This window comes from Periophthalmus magnuspinnatus, chromosome 23 (assembly GCF_009829125.3).
Source record: "Periophthalmus magnuspinnatus isolate fPerMag1 chromosome 23, fPerMag1.2.pri, whole genome shotgun sequence".
Taxonomy (NCBI): Eukaryota; Metazoa; Chordata; class Actinopteri; order Gobiiformes; family Gobiidae; genus Periophthalmus; species Periophthalmus magnuspinnatus.
The window spans coordinates 18,710,003-18,737,774 of NC_047148.1; the positions used below are offsets into that span (position 1 = coordinate 18,710,003).

The 27,772-nt window shown below is 38.2% G+C and overlaps 2 protein-coding genes across 22 annotated transcripts in view; one reads left to right on the forward strand and one right to left on the reverse strand.

Moving 5' to 3' along the window:
* Positions 1-89: 89 nt before the first annotated feature.
* Positions 90-7,171, reverse strand: agpat2 (1-acylglycerol-3-phosphate O-acyltransferase 2 (lysophosphatidic acid acyltransferase, beta)). Its single transcript, XM_033989848.2, has 6 exons — positions 6,760-7,171; positions 5,011-5,144; positions 4,031-4,206; positions 3,817-3,912; positions 2,645-2,717; positions 90-2,511 (listed from the first exon to the last, which is right to left on the reverse strand). Exons 1-6 carry the CDS (start codon positions 6,933-6,935, stop codon positions 2,354-2,356), a joined length of 813 nt encoding a protein of 270 aa, XP_033845739.1. The 5' UTR covers positions 6,936-7,171; the 3' UTR covers positions 90-2,353.
* Positions 7,172-8,268: 1,097 nt separating this feature from the next.
* LOC117391287 (formin-binding protein 1) overlaps positions 8,269-27,772 on the forward strand; it is a 35,638-nt gene continuing 16,134 nt past the window's right edge. For 6 of the 21 annotated variants that reach the window (XR_008649221.1, XR_008649222.1, XR_008649223.1 and 3 more), the window contains exons 1-5: positions 11,312-11,404; positions 21,527-21,642; positions 24,732-24,788; positions 24,865-25,012; positions 27,255-27,317. Coding sequence is in view for 14 of the 21 variants with exons in the window: in XM_055231826.1 (XP_055087801.1) it covers positions 11,363-11,404; positions 21,527-21,642; positions 24,732-24,788; positions 24,865-25,012; positions 27,255-27,317 (426 nt within the window). In the remaining 7 variants the exon portion in view is untranslated. Of the gene's footprint in view, positions 8,733-11,310; positions 11,405-21,038; positions 21,175-21,526; positions 21,643-24,731; positions 24,789-24,864; positions 25,013-27,254; positions 27,318-27,772 lie in introns of those variants that run through there. The other 15 variants (XR_008649225.1, XM_055231830.1, XM_055231831.1 and 12 more) reach the window with 8 other exon arrangements.

The following is a 27,772-nucleotide window of genomic DNA, read 5'->3' on the forward strand; positions in this document are numbered from 1 at the left end:
TTAAAACATTTACTTCTGTCCTTATGTCCTCCGTATTCCACCTGGAGCCAAACACAAAGAAGGAAGGAAGAAAAACAAACTGTGACAAATAATAGATAGGTACTTTATTAACAACTTGAAAGAAAGCAGTACATATTTAGAAATTCATTTTGTTACATATTCCTTAGCAAGGCATTCATGTTTACCTAGTATAGGTGAACCTAAGACGTCAATATGAATCAGATACTATATACGCAATGGGCACAGACCATGTGTGCACCTATGGGACCACACACATACAGGGCTCAGCAGGATGTCCGCTCTGTTTTTAATATTCCTGTAAAGCTATCACCTGTTAGTCTTTTATAGCTTTGGTGAACACTTTCCACCCTCGCTGAGCAGAGAAAGTTCTTTATTAAACTTCAGAATAATTTAAAACCATCACTGTGTGTTTTATTTTATAAACAAAGAGCCCAAACCAGCAGGACCAACAAAGCAGGAGCCACCCGTTTGAGCTATGAACAATGTACAAATAATCACACACTTTTATTACAAATCAACGTAGAAAGATAAGAAAATAAAGCAATATACACTCAATCAAAAAAACAAATTTATGGTTAGATTTTTAATTTACCAAGACTGCATTTGGTAGTCCGTTCACATTCACACTTTACTGTAATGGCAAAAATAACCAGACAAAATCTAAATAAATATAAATAAAATGTATGAAATGCTTCTTTTATAATTACTGGCCTAAGAGTAAAGCAAAGGGATATAGACTCTCGCTGCTGTCACACTGTTGAACTATGCAGTAGATATATTAGGACCATGTAAATACGTCATTTGCGTTGATAGTTTTAAGGTGAATGTTTATATGGTTAATCGTAACTATCGCAAACATGGGCAACAAGAGATGATGTTTATCTGTAATGTTAATGAATTCCATTTAACAATCTAATGCCAAAATACAAGTTTCTAGAGTACACTAGAGTTCTAGAGTACAGCAATATCACAAATATATTACATTCTTGTATGGATTCTGGGAAAAACAGCGAGGCCAGTGACAATATAGAACAAATGAAGGCAGTCAAATAAAACATGACCCGTAAGAGAATCAGTTAGTTCAATCAGTTTGACACAATTTGTCTGTAGATAATGCAAATTAACAAAAGAACAGAAAACGCTACAAAGTGCTACAAAAACCAATCAGTCTTAAGGCCAAAATTTTCACACCAATTCGTTCCTATACTTTAGACAATTCACATTTCAGTAAAATACAGTATTATTAGTTCTTTGCAGTTAGTTTATCTATTTAATAATAACTGAAAAAGAGAAATCATTGTGGACATGTACACAGGTAACCCTCCTAAAGCAGAGATCTACCTGAAGTAGTAAATTACATATCAGTCAGTAGAACGACAAAGCAATTCATAGGAAGATTTTAATGAGTTACGTTTGTAAGCTTTATGTCCCCCAAACACTATCATGGCACAGCAGAAAACTTGCACTTTGGAAAAGTACTGTTAAAACAAAGACATTGCACTTCCTTTTTGACACTTCTGGAGTAGATTCATTTGGAATTTCTGACAATATTTCATAAAAAAAAGAGATAAAAAAATAAATATAACAAATATACATAATACAGAGCTGTTTCACATAACTACAAGGAAGGTTATTTGTGAGCTTTAGATATGACAATATGAGTGAATGCGCAAATACACCAATAATACACATCACTGAAATGTTCAAACCAGTACAGATGGAGGCCACGATCTTCCTGAAATTTCTGTCTGACAATTTCATAATTCTCTTCCCAACTATCTGTCAAAGGTAACAAGCAAAGCAAAAATGGAGGCATTGGCCAATAAATCAACACTTGGCTGATTGAGGAAATGCAAATAGGACCAGCAGTCCATAAAAATAACAGTGAAGTAAGGCGATGTGATATTATGTAAATTTGTGCATATCAGCATCCAAATAAAATGTAAATTAGTCAGCATGAGAAGAACATAAACACTCATCAAAAATTGTAAAACAGAAGACAAAGAGGCATTATAGACAAGGCCCAGAAAGAGTCAATGTAAGACAGTAAAGCAAAGATGAAGGGTGGATGAAGCCATCCAAAAGGCATGCCTAATGATGAACACATATCCGCATGGTTCGGCTTGCTGTCCGTCACTCCTCACAGCGCACAGGGCAATGCTGCTGGGGGTCAGGACCAACTGTGCTGTGGTGCACTGGGCCAGGTGTCTGCTGGACTCATGACAGGAACTCTCCATCATGTTTGTCCAAGTATGAAGACAACCTGGGGCTGCAGGGGTGTCAGTGGGATAAAGGCGAGTACACCAGAAGGAGGAGGGGATGATGAGAATGTTCAGTGGCTCATAGGCCCGTTGCTCTGTGATACGGAGGGAGAGATTTCCAGAAAAGCAGAGCGCATCACATTGAAGGATTTGTCACACAGGTCTGACACGTCGTCTGATGTCAGGCCCTTTGTCTCAATCTTGGGAAGAATCTTCAATCGGATGGTTCCTATTGAGAAAAGCCATTTGAATACCAGAGGCTAAAGTTGATCAAAACTTAGGTTTTGTGTTCTTTTCAAACTTGTATATACACAGAAATCAAGATCACTAAGAAAATAAAGAAAAGGTTAGTCGTGAGTCACCTGATTTAAACTGCTTCTCTTTCCGTAGATAAAAGTTTCTGTAGGACGAGAACACGACGGGTATAAGAGGTACCTGGAGAACAATGAAAACAGAAAAGAATGTAAAACATGCTTTTGACTGAGAATGTTTATAGTCAGAAATGATAATATTACAGTGACCTCTGTCAAGAGACCCGGAAAATGGAAAATGTTTATTGACATTTCCAGTCACTTATTAAACAGACTTGTCTTGTGCTGCCATATCTTAATTTAATATAAGGAAAACACACAAATTAAACTGTGCAGTGTGTCATGACAAAGAGACCGAAGGCGCAGACTGAATCCATCCTCAAACAAACTTTCAAAACTCAGTGTGACAAAAGCAGGGTTAATCTTATTTACTGCTGATATACGTCTAGTGGCTCTCCTGAGGCCTGAGTGGCCCTTCAATTGACCAGCCAAGCCAAACCTGCCTCCCCCCTGGGGGCTGTCCTGCTTCTAGTCAATCTGGCTGGGAAAGTAGAGAAGCAGAGGTTTACCTCCTACACAAAGAATACACACTCAAACAAACTTGTGTTAAAAAGCTGACAGGCAAAATAACATTTAGTCCTGACTAGTGACAACAAATAACCACATACCAAACACACATTTGACTGCTACTAACAATAGTGATGAAACCATTAGATTTATTTTTATAGGAGAACACAAACCGGTTTAAATTCTCTTTATGGATAATTACGCCCAGATGGTGGTTTATTACCTCACATATACAGTCTACTACTTCAAACTGATTTAATTATACTCACCAACATTAGCCTGAACATTGTTTTGGTTTATAGAAAGACTTTTTCAACCAAAATGTTTTAATGCCTTCCACATGGCCTCAGCAACAAGATACTTTAAGATATTTTATAAGATAAAGTAACAAAAAACAAAATACTACTGTGAGTTAAATAACTCACAGTAGTATTTTAATCTTGAGCATTTAATAAAAAAAAAGTTTAACTCAGTGTTACATAAAATATTATTTGTTTTTAGAATGGTTTCTAGTGCCCTCTTCTGTCCCCAAAAGTAACTACTGCTAAGTTGAAGACACTTTCCTGCTCTAAAGATCAATGGGGATCATAAATAAACAAATGCAATACAAAAAAAAAGCAGATTGAGAATGAATCACAAGATGGCTCCAGACTTGCCTGTGCCTGCACTGCTAGGTGAAAGGCTCCCTTTTTGAATAGCAAAAGATCTCCATTCTGGTTCCTTGTACCTTCTGGAAACACCCAAAGACGAATCTGTAGGACAAAGTGATTGGAGAAGAGTGGAAATTTAGTTAAAATCCAATTGTCATTTAGGTTTGTTGTTACAGCTTTTTTAAATTACAAAACAGGAGGATCCTATCCACATACATACCTGATCTTCCAACATAGTCTTGGCTGCATCTGACATGACACTTTTGGCATCACTCGTCTTTTTGCGGTTGATGAAGACGATACCGCCAAGCCAACAGATCAGCCCAACTGTTCCAGCATAGGTGAGTTCCTTCTTAGCAATCATGGTGCAGCGGTCAGGTAAGATCTCCATCAGGCCTAGGAAAACCAAGTATATTTATTAATGCTTTATTAATTATAATTTCACACAAGAATAAAAAATAAACCTCTAGGCTGGTAGATAGATGAGATAGAAAACTTTTGTATGTGTGTAATGCAAATCTAAACATGCAGCAATCCATATTCAAAAATAAATTATCTCAATCCAACCCAGCTGAACCATTTGCACATCAGCTGCAGGGTGAGCAGCTACAAATGGCTGGGCGTAGCAGTCGGCATAGCAACTTCCAACACCCAATCAGACTCATGCTGAGATTTCTCCTGCTAATTAGATGCCCAGCTCTTCTCCTGCTGTCAGTGCCTTGGCCTTGAGCTTACCCAAATCATCACGCACTGGCTCAAAAAACTGTGCACTAGTTCACTAACCTATTCCATACAAAAAGTCAACAAAAATTATAACATCAAAGTGTGTGCATGTTGAATAAAGAAGAGGAGAGTATCCACCGGAGGCTACAGAACTAAGTAACTCATTAAGGTCAGCACTTTCTGTTTAGGCCTCCGCTGTGTAAACACATCCTCCTGTAACACAATGTCAGTGACCTCATTCAGGTCAGCAGTGATGCTCTCATTAGACCTCTCTAAGAAGTGCCATTTGTGGTATGGACTTGAGCATTCTTTCCTATACTATACATGAGTTTTACATATGTAGTACATGTACCATACTTACAACATATTTGGTGCATGTACCAATCTGGATGGAAAAGCTTATCACATGCCATATTAAAAAAGAGAATATGGAGTTTTATGGACGGAAGTGCAATAACATCCCTACCCTTGACCTACCCAATACATCCAAAGAGCTTTGGTGGTTGGAGATGATGACATAGGGTCCCTCTGTCTGCAGATGTTCCCAGCCGCTCACTTCAAAACGCAAACCCAGGAAGTATTTTACATGTCGGACCAGGAAGCGGATGATCCTGGAGGAGATAATTACAGATCATTTCACAAAACGTTTCTGTACATGTTTTAAGCAAAGACAAGCAACTATGAAGCTACCGAAAGGCCTTCTAAAAATAGAATTCATTTGTGCAAATTGGACCTAAGCAATGCTAGTACTTGGAGCTTGTGGTTATTTCTAAAATTATAATGCTCTAATAAGCTTTAGACCAACCATCTGTACTTTTGCTCATGGTGAAAATAATAAAATTTTCAAGCAAATTATGTAACTTGTTCCTATTTGGCGTAAATGGAAATCTAATGGAGGTGTATAAAAAGCATTTAACTTGAACAAATTAACCTTTCAAGGCAAGATAAGATAACACATATAAATCATTAAGATACTGACATCACCAGTTGGATCTCCTCAGTCTAATACTGACCTCAGGTGACTGTTACTTGCTTTGTTCTTAAAATCTTGACTTCAGACAAAACAATATAAAGCATAGAATGGCTAAACAGTTAAGGCTCCTTTATTTTGCAATAAAACAAACTTCCTTTTGTGTAATATATGCAATACTAATGAAATCTTTCAATTGCTTACGCATTCTTAAACTGATATCGCTGAGTTCACAGAACAATAACCTTTATACCAAAAACTATCCATGTTATCTTTACGCACACCAGTGAAATGATAACATATTCCACCTAGTACAAAAGACAATAGTTATGCAACATTCCAGCCAGTGTTGCAGCAGTTCCATCATTGTTGGTGAGGGAATAAATATGTTATGTTAGTATCATTTGTTGAAATTCTATTCACCTTCTTATAATGGTGGAATTGACCCCCTCTCAAGCACTTTGTATTGGTCAACAAGTCCAGATAACCTTTGCGCTGACAGATTTGTCCACAGGTGCAACATGACACTTCCACAATGGGTAAGATGACCATGGGATAGTTATTCTTAGTGCAGTGGGGAAATTTGAATGTAATGTACTAAAAAAAAAATAAACATAAGACAGTTTGGCCTTTTTTCACATTAAATTATCTTAACAAAACCTATCATGTAATTGGAGTGAGTCAGATATCTGCTGCTGTAATCTGTCATCAAAAACTTCCCCTAATCTAGAAACCAAACACCAAATGACGAACTAATCGGTTCAAAACATGATCAGCGAAGAAAATAGCACAGAGTTGACTTGTTCTAGTAGCTGTAGCCTACTTTCCAAACAGTGTAGCACCAAAAATAAACAGGATACAGAAAAGTACTTAAAGTTGAGTAGACATGTTTCCCAGCTGCAAGCACATGCCCACCAAGCCTTGCCTGAAATCAAAATCTAATTACAGCTAGCATGACTGGTGTCGTGATTTTACTTAATGATTATAACCCATGTGTGTTAAATTAGCATAAACTTGTGCATCGTTTTAGAGTCGGGGGCTAATGTTAGCATGTGTCTGTAATGAATATACACTGGCATATGATCTCCATTTTATAATTAATGTAAGTTTATTTGAATACAACTGCAATATTATAAACGTTAAAGCCAATACTGTAAATGAGCAGCTACATATTTTGAAATATTTGTTAGCATGCTAGCAGCGGTGGCTAGTTGTCAGATGGCGCTATATGAGCTGTATTATTCACGCAAACTCACCTCATATTTTCAATGTCTCTTCCTCCGCTTTTCAGTATGCACAGGGGGATAGCAAAAAGAGCCAAACACATCATCCATGCCACGTAGAAGAACTTTTTAAAATAGAAAACAAAGGTGCTGCTGGTCCACATCAGGAGTGGGATCAGCAGCAGGGACACCATCCATAGCACATCCATAGCGCTCCAGTGAAAGTCAGGGGCGGCACAAACACACGCTCAATACGCGGACACTGCTCGGCCACACAGCCCGGCTACGGTGCAAGGAAAACGGTCAACGCGAGCATTACAGTCCCCAGCGGATAAACCAAGACAAAGTGGTGTTTTTGCAGCAGCAGTCCCAGATGAACGTGGAGCTATGTCCCGCTGCTCATCTGTTGCTAAATGGCATCATGAGGTGGAGTCGTGTCGTCATCAATTTTTTTCCCTTTCATTTCCGGTTATGGAGCCACAACTGGAATGTATTTATCTGCATTTAATGGTAAATATTAAACTGCTGAATTAGTGCTGAGCCGATTAAAAAGCGTAAAGTACGACTGGTCTAATTGGATTTGGTGATCCCATTTCCCTAATCCGTTTTAGCGACAATGCTGAGCTCTTTTTTCTTTAGATAATTTCCCAGATTAAGATATAGCATTCACATCTATTATTATTATTATTATTATTATTATTATTATTATTATTATTATTATTATTATTATTATTATTATTATTATTATTATTATATATTTTTGTATTATTTATTGTTATTGTTATTTGTTTTTTTTTATTAAAGGTGGTAGTAGATTAAGATATAGCAGTCACATCTAATAGCTGTTATTATTATTATTATTATTATTATTATTATTATTATTATTATTATTATTATTATTTATTTATTTATTTATTTTATGTTTTTAATTATTTATTTATTTATTTTATTAAAGGTGGTAGTAGGAGTAGGAGGAAGAAATAGTAGTTTGGTTAGTGTATCAGGGTACAAATATATATCTTGCAATAGAAAATGATCTTCTACCAGATTTAGCTACTGCTTCATTCCATCTGCAGCCCCCAGGTAAAATTACATAACATGACTGCAACCAGAGTAAAACTATCAGGAAGGGTTAATTCGACCTGAGCATTGTTCATGTCAAAATAGCAAAAAACAACACATTTTCTCATTTTAATTAGGCCGGTGGTGAATGTGTTAACAGTTATAAATAGCATATAGTCCACAAGATGGCAGTACTTCCAAAATAACTGAAAAAAGTAGATCGATCGATATTCAGTATTATCTTTGAAATCTAGAGCTTTCTGCAACAGTGTTTTATAATAAATATATATATTTCACTTTAGTTAGTTGAAGCTATAGGCCACAGCTGATGTCAGTCACAAAAAGCTGCTCTGCCTTCTGCCCCGGGTTTCTGGCCAGCGGTGGAGTAGGGTCTATCTCGTGGGGGTATTCAGAGAAACATCTGCCATGGGGTGGTGACCTTTTTGAACCTCCCACCACCACCACCCCCTCGTTACTCCCCATTCAAGCTGCATTTGAAAGCAGAGCAGGGCCCCTCGCCTCGCTGGTCACTTCAAATATACCGAATAGATAGCGAGTGCAAGTAAAAGCTTTATTGGACAGGGCTGCAGAGTCTGTGACACCCCCCGCCGAGCTTTTCTTCTGTGGACTGGCCTGACGACAGCGAGCGCGCGAGAGCAGCTGTCAGTGTGGAGAGGGGTGCGCGCGAGGCTGTCCTGTTTAAGATTATGCTGCAGCTCAGAGCCATCTTGTATCAGAGAAAGATGATGAAACGGTAGAAGTCAACGGGGACTGGAGTATTTACGGTGGCTGACAGGCGAATAGCCCGTAACGTGACGCCGTAGGGAGGTCTGAGGACGAGAGAAAATCACATCTGCTGTGGTGGATTTGGACAAGAATCTCACGAGTAGTGGATTATCCCAGGAACCGGGACTGAAACCATGAGCTGGGGGACAGAGCTATGGGTGAGTGTCGTTGCACATGTGTATCAGTTACCTACAAATACAGACATTCAATAGACTTGATCGGTTCCCACGCAAAAAAACAACAAAAAACAACAAAAAACAGCAAAACCCGTAGTGGCTGTATCCGTTAATGCGCCGCTTAGACTGTTGTTGTGACGTTAGCAAACCTCAGGCTAATTTACCAGGGCTGATTATTTGATTATTGACTGAATGATTTTACTTTTGTCTCTGGCAGATGGGAAGTAAGGTGTAGTAAGGTGTTATTACAGTGGACTGCAGCATCACATACATGTTATGTGTTGAAATCACGCTTAGCACACACCCCCTGGAACACACTTGTCTGGCCCTGCTCTTCATCTGTTTGTGGGATTAGACCTATAGGTTTGTTGTCACACTTGTTTCTCAATGACAGGCCCAGTTGATTGTTACATTGCACCTTGCTGCATGCTCAGTAGAGGAAATAGTGGGGTAGTTCCTGGTATTTGATTTGTCCTAAAACAAAAACACACTCAAATGATAGATTCCTCCGCCATGATGTCAGCTTTCTGCTTGTTTTATTAGGACCTGGCAGTGGTGAGACACACAAACAGTGCCCTGATGAGACACACTCCAAAGATGTTCTGTTTCTATAGAGTCGTGCACAGGAATTACAGTGTAGTGTCATCTGAGCTTTACAACCTGTTAATAGGTAGTTGCGTGACTCCTGTAGTGTCATTTATGCATTTTTGACCCTCAGAATAATTATGGCATTGTTCACACTGGTTTTTCATCCAGTGGAGATGATTATAACTTGCTCAGCTTATTTATTTTACCAAACAACAGACTCAAATGCTTTAAAATGGATATGTAAAGCAGTCATGTTTTATTATTTCTAACAGCACTGATTTGAAGGAGGACAAGGATGATAAACGTGACTTTTATTTTTGTTTTGTCACATGTTTACTATCTGGCAGTAGTCAAATGTCTTTTACTGCATTATTCTACTGTCACATTGTTCCTGACGTCTTTTGGAGATGGAGTCACTCAAAACTTACTCAGTCTAGGTTGCTTCTGAAAAACACAGGCAGTTTTTAATGTAGCTTATAACAACCAGATGCTTTGGACTGATCCAGGCACGTGTTACCTTTTCATGCAAGAGTACAGTGAGTGTTATGCAGGTGCACAGAGTTTTACACATATCCCAAACCGTACCACAGTGAACACTTTAAATTTGACAGTAACCAATTGGTGCAAAAAGACAGTATTATATAACTCTTAATTCTGTGTTTTATCCCTGGCATAAATTGCCACTGTAAATTTATTTATTTATTGGCAATTTTATTTTCGCACGTACTCATTTTGGATTAACTGCCACAGTGTGATTGCAAAACAGCAAAATCATATCAGTCCATCCTGTTTTGTGTGCAGGAAATGAAGTCAAAGGCAATTTGAATTTTGCTGAATGTCTAAAATACAACTACACCCCAGTTTAACTTGGAAAAGAATGTACCTTTTCCAAAGCAATACTTATGGATGCCTCTAACTGCTTGCATTGAGTTAGTCCAAAAAGGATAAGTAGTGTAACATTCTGTTCTCCTATTACCAGTCTAGTGTTTTCCTCATATACACCACCAGTCGAAAGTTTGTACACACCCTCTCATCCAGTGTTTTTTAAATGTATTTATTTTTACTAGTTTCTTCCATTTAGATACAGACTGAAGACATCAAATATATGAAGCAAGATATATGGAATTATGTAATTAAGAAAAAAAATTAACAAACTCTACAACATTTTTTCGACAAAGTAAAGGGTGGCTACTTTGAGGATTTGAATATAAAATATGTATATAAAAAATAATAGTAGTTATTTAATGTTTTTTTCTTTGCTAAATAATTCCATATATCTTGCTTTATGTATTTTATGTCTTCTGTATGTATATAAAATGTAGAAAGTAGTAAAAAAAGAGTAGTAGTAGTAGTAGTAGTAGTAAAAAAAAAAGAAGAAAAAAACAATACAATAAACCATCACTGCTGCTGCTCTGAATGTGGTTTGCAAATATGCCACAACATTTATGGTAACATTTAGGGATAGTTGTCTTTTATATTTATTCTTTTCAAACTTGTCCTGTAATGTTCTGCCAGTTGTGGGAAGTCCCATATCATGATGAAACATGTGACTGTTTCTCTGAGGAACTATGGACTGAAAAAAATGAAATGATAAAGATCCCTTTTATAAGTAAATCCATATGAGGTATAACAAATAAATGTCAAATATCAATTAAAAAAATGTCTAAATCAGGTTAGCTGAGCTTAAAAGGAAATAGAAAGAAACATCTCCAAGGTATTTCCGTTTGGACTTGAGTGTCACCAGTGCAGGACAGTAGTAGAAAGCGTGGTGCCATTATGAGAGCCAGTGGCATGCAAGTTGAATTGGACAGCTGGTTGGTTGGTCCCCACACACACTACATTGCAACTTTAAATAGAGTTTGACTTGATATGAAAGGGCAGTAAGGGGCTAATTCACTTTTCCGTTTTTTACACCTCAACATCTTTCACTTCTCTGATGTTCTGAATATGTAAGGTGGACACATGCTAGTTTGTGTAGTTCCTCTTTACGTGGATTAACGCAGAGTATCGTTATCAAGAACATCATGGAGAAATTTGAGACGCTTGTAAAGGAGCAACAGCTAAAGGTAGAAATTTTCTTCTAACCCAGAAACATCAATGGATTTAAAATGTTTGATATCCTACAACAGTATTTTGAAAGTTGGTAATAGTTTATATTTTAAATATTTCTAGACTAGTTGAGTTGCCTGTTGTTATCTAGCATGTTGTAACTTATAACACTGAACACATTAATGTGTGAACTTTTACTCATGGCTTTCAGTCTTCATGTTTTATTACATGAAACTGTGCTTTGTTTTGATAAAACCTGATCTAAATTAACGTACGGTTTTATACAGCCTCAGTTAATTCATTTCTGAGCCTTGGATTAATGTCAATCTTGGATGTTTTTGATATTTTGCTGTCAAATTGTTTTCTATTATTTTGATTGTGTGCAGTGCTCTCTTCATGTTATTATAATGTCTCAAACTGTCCCAGAGGCGCAGAAGTAGCACCAATCAAAACTTGACCTCTTGTATGTGGATATCAGTCACGCACTGAGACCAGTCTTGGGAACAGTTACAATGAACTCAATGGTTTTAGACTGAATTTCCTCTTATGTTCCCCTCTAGTGTAGACTGTTCTCAGGCTGTGTCCGGTAGCTCTCTGTCAACCCCAGAGAGATACAGTACTTCCAAGGCCGAAACCTGAGATAGTTTGTTTCCTCTTCTATGGGCTGGTGGGGTCATACGACCGATGTGCCCCTTTTTAACTCTCTCACCACCACCCACCTGCTTTTGCGTTGGAGGCATGCTAGTTATGTTGCTAGATTCTAATTTTACAACTTTTATTTTAATCAAAAATGTAAAATGTGCTAACAAATATTTGAAATATGACAAATTTTCTGTTTACAACTATTGCTGTTCCTTTTCAGCCTGTCCATTAGCTGGTATATGATCATTTATTAGATGAGGAAAATTTAAAACACATTTAAGGATGTATGAGGATATATGGGATTTTATTGTCTGGTTCTTGCTCACATGAGAGACATGAGTACGCATTGTCTGAATTCCTGTCCATAAGAAGTGACTCAATCCTTCCCGCTCTAACTTATAATCTCCAGCCTCTCTGTGGCCTCTTGTTATTTGTAAAGTCAACCTTAAATCTCTGCTGTGGCATGGGAAATCTGACTGAGGCTGAGGCCAATCTCTCTGACTTATTGTCACTGAGTCCTGGTCTAATTATTGCCGTGTTGTACTACACACTGTAAGTGCTGCTTGTTCTTTATTAGGTGACAGATATACAGTTCCTCCGAGGCGGCTAATAGAGTAGTGCTGTTCTGCATAAGGGCCTTTTAAAGGTGAAGGATGTAGAAGGTCATATTCACATTTCAGCTTCACTGGCTACTGTTCAGCCTACTTTCTTCAAACACAGAATGAAAATCGCTCAACTAAGATGTGCAGTTCTTTTCTCTTCATAGAGATCTCTTCTTTATCCCACGTTTATAGACAATAGACTACTAGACAGTACAGAATTCCATCAGACATTGTTTAGATATGCCTTTCTAAAGCCCGCCGCACACTACAGGAGGGAGACTACAGGATCCGACTTTGGATCCTCCGTAAATAATGACACCTCACAAAACAGCGCTATTAATCCTGTTTGAAGCATGTGTCTGTTTACTTAAATCCACGCAGTACAGATCACGGTGAAGCTGCTGTAAACATGACTCTGCTTCCTGGGTAGTTTATCGCCAGCCTTCTGTGCATTAAAAGCATTTATATGAACTATTATACCACATTTCATAAATAATAACACAGTTTTTACTTGCATCTAAACTGGAAGTGCAATGCTCTGATCTTTTGAACATTTTAGACTCTCAAAGCGAGTCGTTTTACTCTAGACAGGAAATAGCGGGTGCAAGGTGCACTCACAACTTTTAGCTTGCGGTGTGCCTTTTCTTCGCTGTCATATCCTGCTGCAGTCTTTGCTCTTGAAGGATTGTAAGATTTAAAATCTCATCTGACTCTCTTCATGTCTGTGCTCTGTGTTTTTTGATGCATGTTTAAAAATCGTTAAAGACCTAAAAATCCTGTAGTGTGAAGCGGGCTTAAAGTTGATTTGTGAAAGTAAGTTTGCCTGTTCCCTGACATGTCACATCATTTTTTCATTGTAAAAAAAGGAATCTGTGGTCGCTACTACTTCCTAACAGTCAGTAGCAGTAGCAGTAGTCACTCGTAACTATTATCTCTTCTGACCACATAAATCACACATTATTATATTTAATTCATTCTTTTATCCATTATAAATTTAATGGAGCTAAACATACTTCAGAGATACATCAGGGTAACATACTGTAAGAGAACTGCATCTGCCCCAAGTCAAAAAGTGATGAGTTTTTCTTTTAATTACATGTCTGGTAGCACACAAACATTTCACATTAAGTCTCTCGTACACATAATAATGAGTTCAAGATGTTTGTTTTGATGTTTTTTCTCATTCACTTGGCGTCAAAGATTACATTTTCAGAACAGAATTTAACCTACAATTTGAACACCAAATGATCATGTTTAGGATTAGGTTGCTCCAAAGACATGTGACTTAAGACCTGTTTTTCAGATCATGCCCAGGCTTGACAGTTACCTAAAACATGCAGACTATGTACATGTAGTGGACAGCTATGGCCACCAAAATAACATATTGAGTAATGACAGATTTTAAAGGACATTTGCAAAGAATCTATGATTAATCCTCATATTATATTTCGTTCAGCCTATATAACACCTGTTCTTTTTCATAAAGTACTTTCATGTTCCTAAGTGGAGTGATGGTGGATCAAAGAGGGAAACTGGAAAGAGTCCAGTGACTTCAATAGATGTAACTGATATGCTCTGGTATATTGCAGCAGCCTTCAACCCAGAGAATGTGTTATATAAGATTTAAAGAGCTTTATCCTTCGATACGACCAAAAACAGATTATCAAGAACAATGGCTAATGTGTATTTTCTTAGCCTGGTCAAAATAATCCTGTAAATGGAAGCATCCCATTGGGTTACGACGGTGGTGACCAGAAGTGTAATCAGATTAATCAGATGCCATTTTATTCTGTTTTGCAACTGCCATAGTCTTTCTCAATACAGCAAAGTTTGATACACTGCTTTGTAACTTCGATGGGATATATTTTATTGACTGGCTTCACTTAACACAGTCAGAAAACATGTTGAGAAGAAGGAGTGAGTTTTTTATTTTTCTGGACAATGTTCTCTCGGTGAAATCAGACAATGAGGAGCCAGAGGAGAGAGAGGCGGAGAGCAAGAAAGAAGAGAACTTAAGTCCCTTTGAGGAGTATCTACAAGTGCTGCTGCAGATGAAGATGACAAGTGCTGTAAGTTAGTTGTACAAGATGCAAGATACAATTATTTAGTAGTATATATGTGCATGAAGGTTAAACGGGTGGCTGTACTTAAAATAGTCATCACTGAAATGAGTTGTAGTTGTGGAGGAGGAATGCACTATGACACAGGAGTGGGCGATGTAGGAAAAAAAGAATCACAATATTTTTTTCCCCCAGCGCAGGGTGTGAGGATAGCTAGTTTTTATTTCGTGTTGATAGATCCCATAATTCCAGAAAGATCCACATTTAAATGAGTTTCGAATGAGTTTGTACAATATATTAACCTTAAAAGCGTCAGCGATAATGGCAGAATGATAAGAAGCACAAGAGGAGAGAAAGAAAGGAGAAAAGGTGAGGAGCTGCAGCTGGATCAGAGAGAGAGGAAGGGTGAGCGAGGACAGACGAAACTGCACACAGAGTCAGGAGTTAAAGAGGCACTGGATTTTTAGTCAGATTGTGCAGGTTTAAGTAAAAAACTTCACTAAAAAGGCACGTGCGGAGGTATAAAGACACAAGTTGTGGCCCTGCCTCTTTCACTTAAATAAGAGAGTGGTGACTCCTCTTACTACTACAGGATTGGCTGTAGACATGTGGATTAAAATGTGGTTGCCTCATCATCGAGTTTTTGCACAGCCCTGCTATGACATATCCGATCACTCTTCCAGGTTACCGTGACTCACGCCGAACAGATATCAGCTTCCTGCAGCCTCACTGTTGAAGTGAGATTAGGGCTGAATATCTTATAGCATTTATTTTGACAAGCATTGTAATTTGCAATTTATGTTTTAAAATCTAAATTTAAGTACCAGTGCAGTTCAAATTTAAACACATCCAGGAGCATTAACATTTGAGAGAAGATTATTATTAAGATAATAATCACATGCATTTCAGAACATGTTTGTATTGGTTTAAACAGGGTTAGCAGGTTTTAATCACAATAATATGGGATATTTTACAGTACTTAAAGCCTAAATACTTTCGCTCTTTACAGTTTGCTCTCTGTTATCATTAAAATAGCTATTTCAGTTTCATTACATCTATTTTTTTCCTCAACTGAGAGTGCACTTGCTCACCCAGGACTGATCATGAGAGGACAGCAGATGAGGTTACTTTTATTATGTGTTAAGGCAGACATGCATGGTGCACATACACAAACACACAGTCTACAGTTTCTGCCTGTCTGCTGTGTTGTTCTATAAATAACCTTATGGCATGCAAACAAGTGCTTCTACACATAAGGTCAGCGACGGCCTCAAACAGCTGCTCATATTTCAGCATGTTTGTCTGTTAGTGTGACGTCTGGGTTACCACAGAAACACATGCAGAGTCAGTAAAAGTTTTTGCCATTGTTTGTTTTTCAAGTGACTTGGTGGTTGCACATTGCCAAAAGCTTCCGGTGGTTTCTGTGCCGTGTATGTGCTGTGTACGTGCACCTCGGCTGAAAAGTTACTACTCATTGAAACGCAAGGGCTGTGATCATAGAGAAGTGGACTAAGGGAGTGTGACGTCACAGCATTCAGCTCCAGTCAAATGAAGCTCATTGATGCTAACATTTATGAGGCAAATTTCCATATTTGAAAATTCCAACCGCGGCTAAGTATCATAGCAACCAAAGAGCCAATCGAAGCTGTCAATCAAACCTGTGGCTAATGCTAGCAGGAGCGACCTAGGGGAAAAAAGGTGTCTGATTTGCGTGTTATTACTGTTCATATCTTGATTTATGGACACAATAATGAAATAAAAAAAATACCAGAATCATGTAGTGCAGGTTAATAAGAATATTTTTAAGACCAAAATGATGAGCCTGACAGCAGCAGTTACAATAGAGAGTGAATTGGAGACAGACTCGATGGAGCCAGATCCGATGGAGTGCTCACTTCCTATTTGGAACACGGAAGCTAGCAGATTAGCTATGTCCATTTATATACACAGTCTATAGCTGTGAATGGTTGATTCATGCAGACTATATGGACAACTGATTATAAACACCTCGGAGCAGCTAAAGTCTGTCACAGAAATGTCTCCATATGAATCTAATGTCATTGCTTATTTTCATAGTAAATAAATAACAAATAATTAATGCAAATGAAATAGTTTGGATTCCCATGACAGATATGGATCCTGATTAGTTCTGCAGTAGCTCGTATGGTTCAGGTCTGTGTTGAGCGGGGCCTGGACTAAACCAGTCTAGAGGTGTTTGCCTGTTTGAGCCGCTGATGTGACCATGTGCTCCGTGTGGAGATAAGAAAACGTGTGTCGTGCAGACACATTTCACTAAACAGTTCAGTGCAGTTGGGCTGTGTACAGGACCGTCTGTGTCTGTCTCTCTGTTAACTTTTTATTCACCATCTCTATTCACAATACACAGTGGCTGCTTTGAGCTTGTGTCACTCAGAATCCATCTCGTGTTAAAGGATCAGCCACGGTGCTGTGAGCCCGCTCCTTTTCCTCTGAGTTGCACAGAGCAACCCACAGATTGAATATGTCTAAAGCATATTTTTAATAATAAGCAAAATAACAAAATAAAACTTTATAATTAATGAACGCCCTATAAGAAACATTATCAGGACATACCGAGTGTACAATTAATTTATAAGGCGACAATCTAATATTGTTACTTCATATTTGTAAATATTTGAAGTTACGAGTTTATTTATACTATGCAGTATATGGTCTTTAGTCACATGTAGGTCTATAAACTAAAGGGAAAAAAGAGAAAAGTTTAATATTTCAAAAATGAATTATCGGTTTTACTTTAGCAGTTATCAGTGACACACATCTTCAAATCGGTTATCATGCATCACTAGTAAAAAATAAAAATATAAATAATTAAATATCACAAATTATAAACAACCAATGAGCTCCAGTCTGGTTCCAGGTTCAGAGTTATGGAGTTAAGGGCTATGCAGCACAGAAATATTACACATGCTACATGTGGACTGACTGCTTTTGTGAATTGTTACAGCTTCACTCATTGAAACTTCATGTATTTAATTATTCTTATGCTCGTTTAACAAAATCATATTTTTATCAGTGTATGCAGCTTTCTAATTTAACTCCTGTCACCATATAGAGCCTGACAGAGCCTGACACAGAGGTTTACACAGAGCTAGGCCACATTATTCCAACCCCGCATCTTCTCACAAAGACTTGAGTGTCCCTCAAAAATGGTTTGGCAAGTTCTTTAAATATTTGTCCAGGCTGCTTAGCGCCCACTGGGGATCAGAAAAGCTGTCTGCAACACACTGAAACATTAAAACAGATTTTAGTCAGTGTTTTTCTGTATCTCATCACAGCATTTTTAAACACGCCCTATGTTAAAATGTAGTGTCAGGATAAAATTAGGGAACATATCCAGATAATTTAGTTTCATTCAAACCCAAGTAACCATGAAGTCATATTACAGTCATCAATAGACAGACAATCAGCAAACACAAAGCGCTTCCAAACTCACAGAATAACACATAGTCCGAAGTCATCACAGCCTAAGCGCGGTGAACCAGTGGAAAAATGGCTTACCACTCAACCTGCTGGACATATGCCACACTTCTAGTCTGATCCACATTGTAGAATGACAAAGGTTTTCAGCATGCTCCTTTGTCCCATTGTTCTCTAACCAGCAAAACATCTGTCCTCAACATCTGTGCACTAGTTTACCTCGACACCCAGGCCTACGTTTTCCACAAGTAAGTATCTTTTCAACTTTATAAAATGATTGAATGAACTTAAAAGAGCATGTTTAAACTCAATAATATGAAGGTCTAATAATCTAACGTGTGGCTGACTCCAAAGAGCTACCTCTGTTCCCACGCGCTGAGTTCACGACCTATTGATTATCAGAGGCGAAAATCACTTCTGCAGATGTGGCTGTATTAAACCTCTAGGCTCCTGGTACCTCTGATCAGGTTGAAAGCTCAGCACTCTTTGTTCCTAGAGCCAATAACTAAAGTACTGGCTGTCTTTGGTTTCAGCTATAGATGATTTAATCTTGTGCCTGCTTACATTAGAAAGAAAGGCAAACGGTTTCTATTCAACGCTGTCTTAAATCATCACTGGATTACTTTCGGTGATCAATCAGTGTAATGCAAAATAATGATAATATGGTGATTAAAAATGATTAGCATTTACATGGTTGAGTGGGTCGGCTCAGAGAACGTCTTTTAGTTCTTCTTCTTAATCTTAATGAGCTGATGATGTTGTGGCTGCAGTTGGCATTGTTAATATATCATAGTAATGGAACACACACACTCCAAGGAAAAGCAAAACTGAATACGTTGGTGACGCAGTTGCAATTTAATAATCTGGTAACAAACTTTTCTACTCACCTGCTCCTGTTTTTAATGTTTTATATGGACTTGTTTTGTTTTTTGTTTGTTTTTCTGCTTCTATTTCATTTATTTTAAACAGGATGCCCATGAAAAAGAGAGCCCAAGTGGTTCCCCTGTATAAATAAGATAAATAAAATAAAATAAAACTCGATATATTCAGAAAGATATGATACAAAATGGTCAAATATCTGCCCCACACACAGGTTAATGGAGCAGCATGAGCATACTGGAGGTGCAGATTAACTACAGTCCAATACATTAAAACTCCCCATAATCCCCTTCACCAGCTAAAGGGTCAAAGGTCAGAGGCTCATGGTTAAACAGGCCTGGATTTGTTTTGTTACTGTTTAAAAAAAAAAGCTATATTAGCATAAGATTCAGTTTTAGATTGACAAGAATAACATACTACTGTGTAACTGTATAGCAACAACAACAGTAAGAGTCGAGTTAGGCTGCGTTAAAACCAAACAGGCTCGGGTCACCTCCTTGTGGGACCCCTTATCATTCACTTCTGCTGGAACAAGGTCAGGTGTCGTGGGCCAGATGACAGAGTGGACGTGTAGAAGGGAGGAAGAGAGGAGGGGAGCACGGGAGGGAGGGAGGAAGTCGGTCAGTAGTTCAGGGGCCATTAGTGGGGGTTTACTGCAAATTCCTGTACAGTTTTTCAGCTCAATGTAGTGTATGATCTAATTAAAGGTGCACTATGCCTTTTCTGGTGTAGGTTCTACTGTTGTGTTATTGCATGTAATATTCCACAGTATGGCAGCCTTGAAAAACATACATTTGACCAGAACATAAATTTAGACGAAGGCAAAAATACTGGCATTAGTACAAGTATTTTCCTATATTTTGTTATTATAAACTCTGAATTTGGAGTTTTGTTGTCATCTATTGATTGCAACTTTCCTAAAAAATATACCGAGGAGAAACTGTACAATTTTATCTTTTGTCTTTTAATATTTCATTCAATGGCTGCATTTCTCTCCCATACACTACGTTTGAAAATCACTCACTCCTCCGATTCATTTTATATTTATTACGTTTTAATATACCCTGGTGAAATGGGGGTGGCGTAGTTTATGACCCTACCCCATTACATCTTAAATGTAATCCTGTCCCGTATAATCCCGCCTCTTCCCTCATCTCTCTCTCTATTCCAGGCCCTCCCTCCCCTCTCACATCCCACTTATTCCACCTTACGCCTCATGGAGCATTTCGCCTCACACTCAGCAGTGGCCTCACAATCAGAGTGTGCATGCTAGCTAGCCAGGAAAATATTGCTTCTTCCATCGCTATTTGGCATTCTTCTGGATAATTTGGACCATAATTTGGACATTATTGGCTACATATTTGCTCATTTTTTGGTTTGGAAGTGTATTGTTAACATTGGACACATGGGAGATGGTGTTTTGGAGAGCCTCCCTCATCTGAACTCAGCCATTGTTGTGGTTCCATTTTGGAAGAAGCCACGTTGGATTGAATACTTTCTGCATTTCAATGTTTTTGAAGAGCGCCCAGTCCACGCTGAGATTAGATCAGAAGGTGGACAAAATGGTCCCCCTGCAAAAAAGGGTAATTTGGTTTTTCTGCTTGGATGAGAAGACGCTTATTCTTAATTTAAAGTGACCGTGTGTGTGCAATTGTTCCATGAAGCAGCAGGAAAGGAAGTGAAATGTTTGATTTGTCTGTTAATTATTCTGTAAGTTGTTGTTTATTGATACAAGTGTTTTCTATAAAGGTCTTTGATACTGGTATGACTAACAGTGAACACTGGAAAGTCCCATTCACTGATACTGCACTCTATCTTGTGCTGTTATTGTTTTCTCTAAGTGCTGCAGCTGGGAGTAGCCAAAATCTCGAGTGCCTCTTTTTGGCATTTCAAAGGGAAATATTGATCTCAGTCAATTTAAAGGTAGACGTTTTATGGATACATTGTGCTGCTAAGTTTGTGTTTATGCTAGTGTAGCTCTTTACCACAACCACTTCCCGTTTCTGTGAGATGAGAGACACTGATGGAGCTCAGCATCTATGACACGAAATCAGTTTAACAGTTTAACGCTGCTGACTGAGACTTGGAGAATGAGATAAACCTTCAGATATGGAGGAGAAGATGGGACTCTGCTGGAGCATCACTAAGGTGGAATTTTTCATGAAATGTTGCTATACTTTCGCTTTAGCTTGTGTAGTACCAGTGATTTCTTAGGATAGATTGTTGCACATTGCGCCACAATCCGCTACAGGTGTTGAAGACTGTATTGTCCTCTTGAATACATTGTTAAATCCTAAATATTGAGTTGAGCTAAAACAGTTGTATTTGTTATTCACTGTGCTGAATTTGATATTGAGTCTTGCCTCCAACCGAGACCATAAAAAGAATGTAATTTTGAATTGCTGGAAGCACATTATTGATAATGCAGTGTTTGTAGGCTAGTCAATAACTGCCCCTAATATGTGGAGCTTTTGATTGATTTTCAATTTTGTCCCCACAGGATCAGTTTGACAACTTGGAGAAGCACACACAGTGGGGTATTGAGTTCACCGAGAAGTACACCAAATTTGTTAAGGAAAGATCGGAGATTGAAGTCAGCTATGCAAAACAAATTAGGTAAGTACCCACAATGCAAAGCCTTATAATGTGTGTGTGTGTGCAGCTCTGTGGTGTAATTAGCCGGATTCATCCAGATGGCTCAAGAGAGAAACCACAGTAATTGACCTACTCAAGTGTCCTTGAAACAAGAGATTCAGCTTATGAAGCTGACTGAGACCTCTGACCTCTTTGTGGAGTGGGAAATTGAGATGAGATTGAGTATTCCCATAAACGAGTGACACACTTTGCTCTGCATTCTTTCACAAAGTAATGAATTGGATGTGTTTTTTGTATACTTTTCTCTGAATAAGCAATGTTTAGCTAGAGTAGCTTGAAAGTGTGCATGTGACCTGAAGAGGATGTTCCACCCCCTCACCCCTGACTCCTTTTGTCTGCGTCTCAAGTGCTTTCATGCTGCACGTTGTCTGCTGCTGTTGCTAGCTGGAGCTTCAGGCAAAAGGAAGTCAGGTTGAAGGGGGGAAGGGGCGGAGCTTGTGTTACCATAGTGATTCTTAGGTATGGGCTTTATCAACCACAGGTCTGACCCAGATTTTGCTCTCTCCGACTGATTTCTCTCCCTCTTAGACTGTTGTGGTACACTCACTGCTTTCCGAGGGCAGAGGTTGGAGCATGTGCACTGTGGACATCTACCTCCCCAGGCTTTGTGCATTTACTTAGAGACTCCACTCCTTATTCCACATGGAGAGAAGAGCAGCATTGCCCAGTATTGGCTAACCCCCACTTTTTGTATGGCCAACCAAAACTAATCCAGTATTTGCATAGAAACTATTGATCCCCCCCCACACCCATCCTCTTTTTTGGGACCAGTATCAGCTTGAGATAATAGGACTAAGTGTGTGTTTACAGTCTGCTCCACAGAAACCCCTGAACATTTGTTATTTCTGCTTGACCCCACTCATGCTTTTATTACGGTGCATTCTGTTGTGGGCCATTGCTAAAATTGATTAGGACGGTCTAACAATGTGAAAACAATGTGAAAACTTCAAATACTACTAAAATATCTTAATATGTAATTCACAGGGTTGCAGAGAGTTAAACTTTTAGGAAATACACATAAAGGCTCAGGCTCTTCTTGACAGTGTCCTCTGGTAAAAGACCAAAACATTCATTATAAGTTTTTAGTTTATTTCTTTATGGACATTGCATGTAGGGATATTGCAACAACTCATTTATTAATTGTGTTCAGTTCAGCACATTTCCTCCTGATAATGTAGGACATCCCAACAGTGGGCTGCATTTTCATTAAACAGACGTAGACAGATGGCGTGGACATTTTCAATCACCTTCGTTGTTTAGTGGCAGTCGGAACGTGCCTGTTAGCAGACTGGCACATATATGGACATTGACACACTTGTTAGATGAGGCAGAAGTGTGGAAATCAGGATAGCTTGAGTCATAAGTTGTTTTTTTTAGCATTTTATCACACACTGTACTCCTTTGTTTTGCTCCTATTTGGCAAGACTGTACCTAAAGACCAATTATCCTGTGTAATCAACTTAGCACACAAATCAAGCTTAATCTATTGGGCTGCCTCCAAGTAGAAGCACCATAAGGTTAATAGGCCTAATCAACTGTTACCATTAGTTCTTTGATCAGCCATAATACCATCATCAAATGCACTGCAGTATTTATTTGTGTGTTTTTTACTAGAATCATTGTGTGGCAGTAGCACATACGATCAACTTAAACTGCATAAATGATAAACAACAGCTGTAAAAGTAGTAAATATGTTCCTTGAGAAAAGTTCCCAAAAGTTAGAATACACATTTCTCTTTACAGTCATAGTATTCATTGCACATCTTTGGTCATCATGACACTTCCGCCACGTCTTTCAACATACCACAACACATTAACACACAAGTTTAATCCATAAATAATCCTCTTCCATTGCAATGCTGTAATGCACAATGCCCCAGTCTAGTCTGTGCTCGCCATTGCATTAATTCCAGCTCCTCCCCCAAATTCTAGTCTGGCATAATCCATATCGGCAGGAGAAAAACTCAGTAAACAAAAGAGATTGTACTCAACTTGCAGAACAATGGTAATATGACAATTCGATACAATTGAGATTTATAATTGAGAATTTGTACACACTTCTTATTAATACTATACATTGTGTTACCTGTGTGCTAGTTACCTTTGTACTTATTTATTAACCCATTATAAATTCAACATATTGGTTCAGCTTGTAGAGATGAAGCAGTGACAATTTTCACTGTGACAAATGACATATGGTTGCGATAAATGAATGAATGAGCGTAAGCACTATAATTAGAGACAGGGTGAGAAGGACGAGCAGAGCAGTGTAGTGACAGATCTGCCTAGCAACAGAGCAAACAGCACCAGAGAGAGAGAGGTAGAGATGTGGGGGATGTGGCCATATTGAGCTGGATGGGACACAGACACTTCACATTTTATTAATCACATTACGTCTGTTTTTTGTTTTTTTTACACATGCATTTTTCATTTTGGAAACAGAATTAGCATAGATTCAACTTTCAGATATACTTAATGCATTGGTTTCCACATGTTGCAGATACGCTAGGCAATTCACCTTACCTCGATTGTGTATGAATGGAAATGTTAATGTGCCACAATATACTGCATGGTGTAGCTCTATGAAAACAAGTTTTAACCAGATATTGATTTAGTGATTAATGTTTACTCAAAGGTATTTCTTGAAATGGCTAGGTAATTTTTAATTTCTGATCTACTAATGTAAACATCGGTGAAGTAAAAAGATCTGGACACATAACACTTTTCAAACCATACTCTTTATTAGATTGTATCATTTTATTGCACATTAGGGGGTTGTTGTTGCAAGATAAAGTGGAAAAAACAACAGAATAAGCTCACAGATGTTATAAAAAGTAACACAAGGACAGTAGCAAAACTAAAAATGCATGTGTCCTTTTGGTCCCTGACATTCGACACAAACCCGAGGCTATTGATGTACTACTATGGCCTAAGGAAGATGGACAGCGCTCTGCCAGATTGAATCTTGTTACGGGTGGTAGTTTTATGGAGCAGTTTGACCTGTTAATGTTTTATAGGAACAAACTGTATTTTAAGCTCTGTTTTTACAGAAATTTATCAAAGAAGTATCAACCCAAGAAGAACTCGCGGGAAGAGGAAGAGAGCAAGTAAGTTAAGCATTGTTTTTTTTTTTTACATCTCTCAAGACATTTTTTTTTTGACATCTCTGTCTTTTCCCATCAGGTATACCGTCTGTCGAGCCTTCCAACAAACGCTTAGTGAATTGAATGACTACGCGGGTCAGCACGAGCTTATATCGGAAAACCTGACAACGCAAATCATTAATGAGCTGTCACGGTTCCTACAAGAACTCAAAAGTGAACGGAAAGCGGTAAGACTGTTGGTATTAATGGACATTTTTAGATCGGGACTTCTCTGAATTGTTAAGATGCAAAGGCAAGGAAAAGCAACTTCAAAAAGAAAGGAAACCACAGAGCACAATCAGGTGGAAGATGTCCAAAAGATTTTTATTTTTACGTCTCGGCAAATAGCCTTTGTCAGATGATTTTACTTTCTTTCTTGAATATCATAATTTCTTCAATTTCTTCAAACATTTTGCTCATGTTCTAGACTAGGTCACGCCCGTGCTTTTGCTTTTATTTTCATTCTTAGTTACCATTTAGATTCTGTTGTGTAACCTCTGAGATACATGTGATAAAAGTGTACAGACAGACCCAGACAACAGGATTACAAAAAGTTCTGAGACTGTACATGGAGCTATTCAGACAGGTACATTGCAGACCCGAGAGCAGAAATAAATTACATTCCCAGCGGATTGGTATAACTATGGCACCTCCCTTTTAGCTATTTCCTCTGTGCTGAAGCCAGTATAAAGCTGAGGACACGATATACGATTAATGTGTCCTCAATTTCAGACGAGATCAAGAGTATAGTCAGATTCGGGAGACTGATTATCAGATTATGCAAGTCATGAGAGGTCGGAGACTGGCTCAGGTTGATTCTAGTTTAATCATAATTTAAACCATGGGAATCTAAATAAATTATCCAATCTTCGTCGAGTCAAGAATTATAATTATTCATCTAAATTTGTTTTATTTTGGTGCATTCCCAAATAAATCTATGCATCACTGGCATGTTGTGGAATGCTGGCTGGTGAAACAAGTGACCACCGAGTCCAAGTCCTTGTTATTATCCACGAATGTTGGCCTAATCCCAGTCATAATTCATAAGGTTTAGTTATAAATTAAAAGGCAGACATCTAACCATCAAGGAAGAAGCAGATCTTAATCTTAGTGTAAACAAAGTCGCCAAGTCTCCAAGTCTTAAGTTTAGCAGTTTTCTTGAATTCTCAGTTTCATTATAAAACATTTACATAATAGCTTGTGTTATGTTAAATAATGAGTATCAGCATTGGCGTGCGTGTTCTGCGTGAGCGACAAAGAGCCTTAGCCTTAATGGGATGCTGAGGAATCATATTTAGGTGTTTGCTCAGCAGCCTGTCTGATCACTGGGCTTAGAATCTATAATGAGACTGATACACTGTAGATCATTTCACATTCAGCATGGACTCACTCGCCTGATACCGTATATATTTTCAAATGCATTTTCTAGTTTTGGTTTTAATGCTCGAGGCAGGAAAATTCATAAAAGAGGCAGTTAAAACATTTTTTCCCCTAAATATTACACACGTGGCCACTCAAGCTCACTGTTTATCTCTCGACAACGGTGAATGCAGAAGTTGTAGTTGTGATATCAGTAATGAAGGAACATTTCGGAAAATACCTATAATTATACAGTGAGATGGTTACAGGAGGTTACAGGTCTCCCCACCCTCAAGGCAAAATTTCGTTGCAACCTTTTCATATCACAAGTGCTTGCTCATTTGTACATCTTGTTTGCCGCAATGGGGTTTCCCCCCACCCTTTATGTCACAAAAGATATTATTAATACCACCATTGACAGTTCAACAGAACATTTCCCGGTTTTAACATTTGAGTTTGATCAAAAATAACCAAAGCTGCATCACACAAACTCATTTTTTTCTCTTAATTTTACATGTATTATGATGAGGGGCTTACTACTACACTGTCCCTGCATAAAATCAAGTGTAAATGTTTCACCTAGCCCTGCCTTCTGTTAAGTAAAGTTCCCCTAAACAGTTCCCATTTTTTGTTGCTTCTCTAGAAACTTATGGAAACAAGAAGTATACATCGGTGAGGTAAACCAGGCCACAGTCTGACAGTATATACTCTCACATCCATTGTAATGTCCGTAAAATGGTCCCAAAAGCCTGAATTTCACATCCTGGGCTGAGAGTTCGTGTGACTTTTTAGTTTATCCAATGGACTGAAATGTCCTGGTACAAGTAAAGGCTCTCTTTTGTACCACTGCTTGGTTTGAATTTGAGTGAATAGGCAGTGGGCATTGATATGCAGCTCAGCTATCAACTCTAGCTTCCACAATCTGAAACCAAGACAGACGAAATTGAAAATGAGTCTGCTTAGAAATTATATTATTATATTATTATTATAAGTTATGTTTGTTTGAATTGTAAAAAAACAAACAAATGTATTTTAACCATTAAACACAATTTACTTTTGCTTTTCTTGCAGCACTTTCATGAAGGGCGTAAGGCACAGCAGCAAATTGAAAGCTCGTGGAAACAACTGGAATCAGTAAGTGGCAGAATTTCAAACGAATTCATGTTTTATTTACCTTTCCCATCAGTTTTCTGGAGTCATGAACCCAGTAGCTAAGTGCATGTAGGACCCACAGAATGAAAGCATCATTCAATCAAAGTTTACTGTTCTAGGTCATTAGGAGCTGAACACTGGAGAGATTTATTGACCCATAAACCTACAGCATATCTGTTTATGGGTTACTCCGACGTGAAGCAGACCAAACATACACTAAATGACACTGAATACAATAGTAAAACTGATCTAAAACGCAACAAAATCTCATGTGAGCCAAAATACAAACACTGCCCACCGCCTCTCATCTCCACCAAGCCCCTTTGACTGGGCAGGACGTCAAGAGAGAAGCATAACTGCCTTGTCCTCCTCAACTTCACAGCATGTTCAATGATCCTTTTGTATGTGTGGAAGACAGGCATAGTTCAGAGTGCATG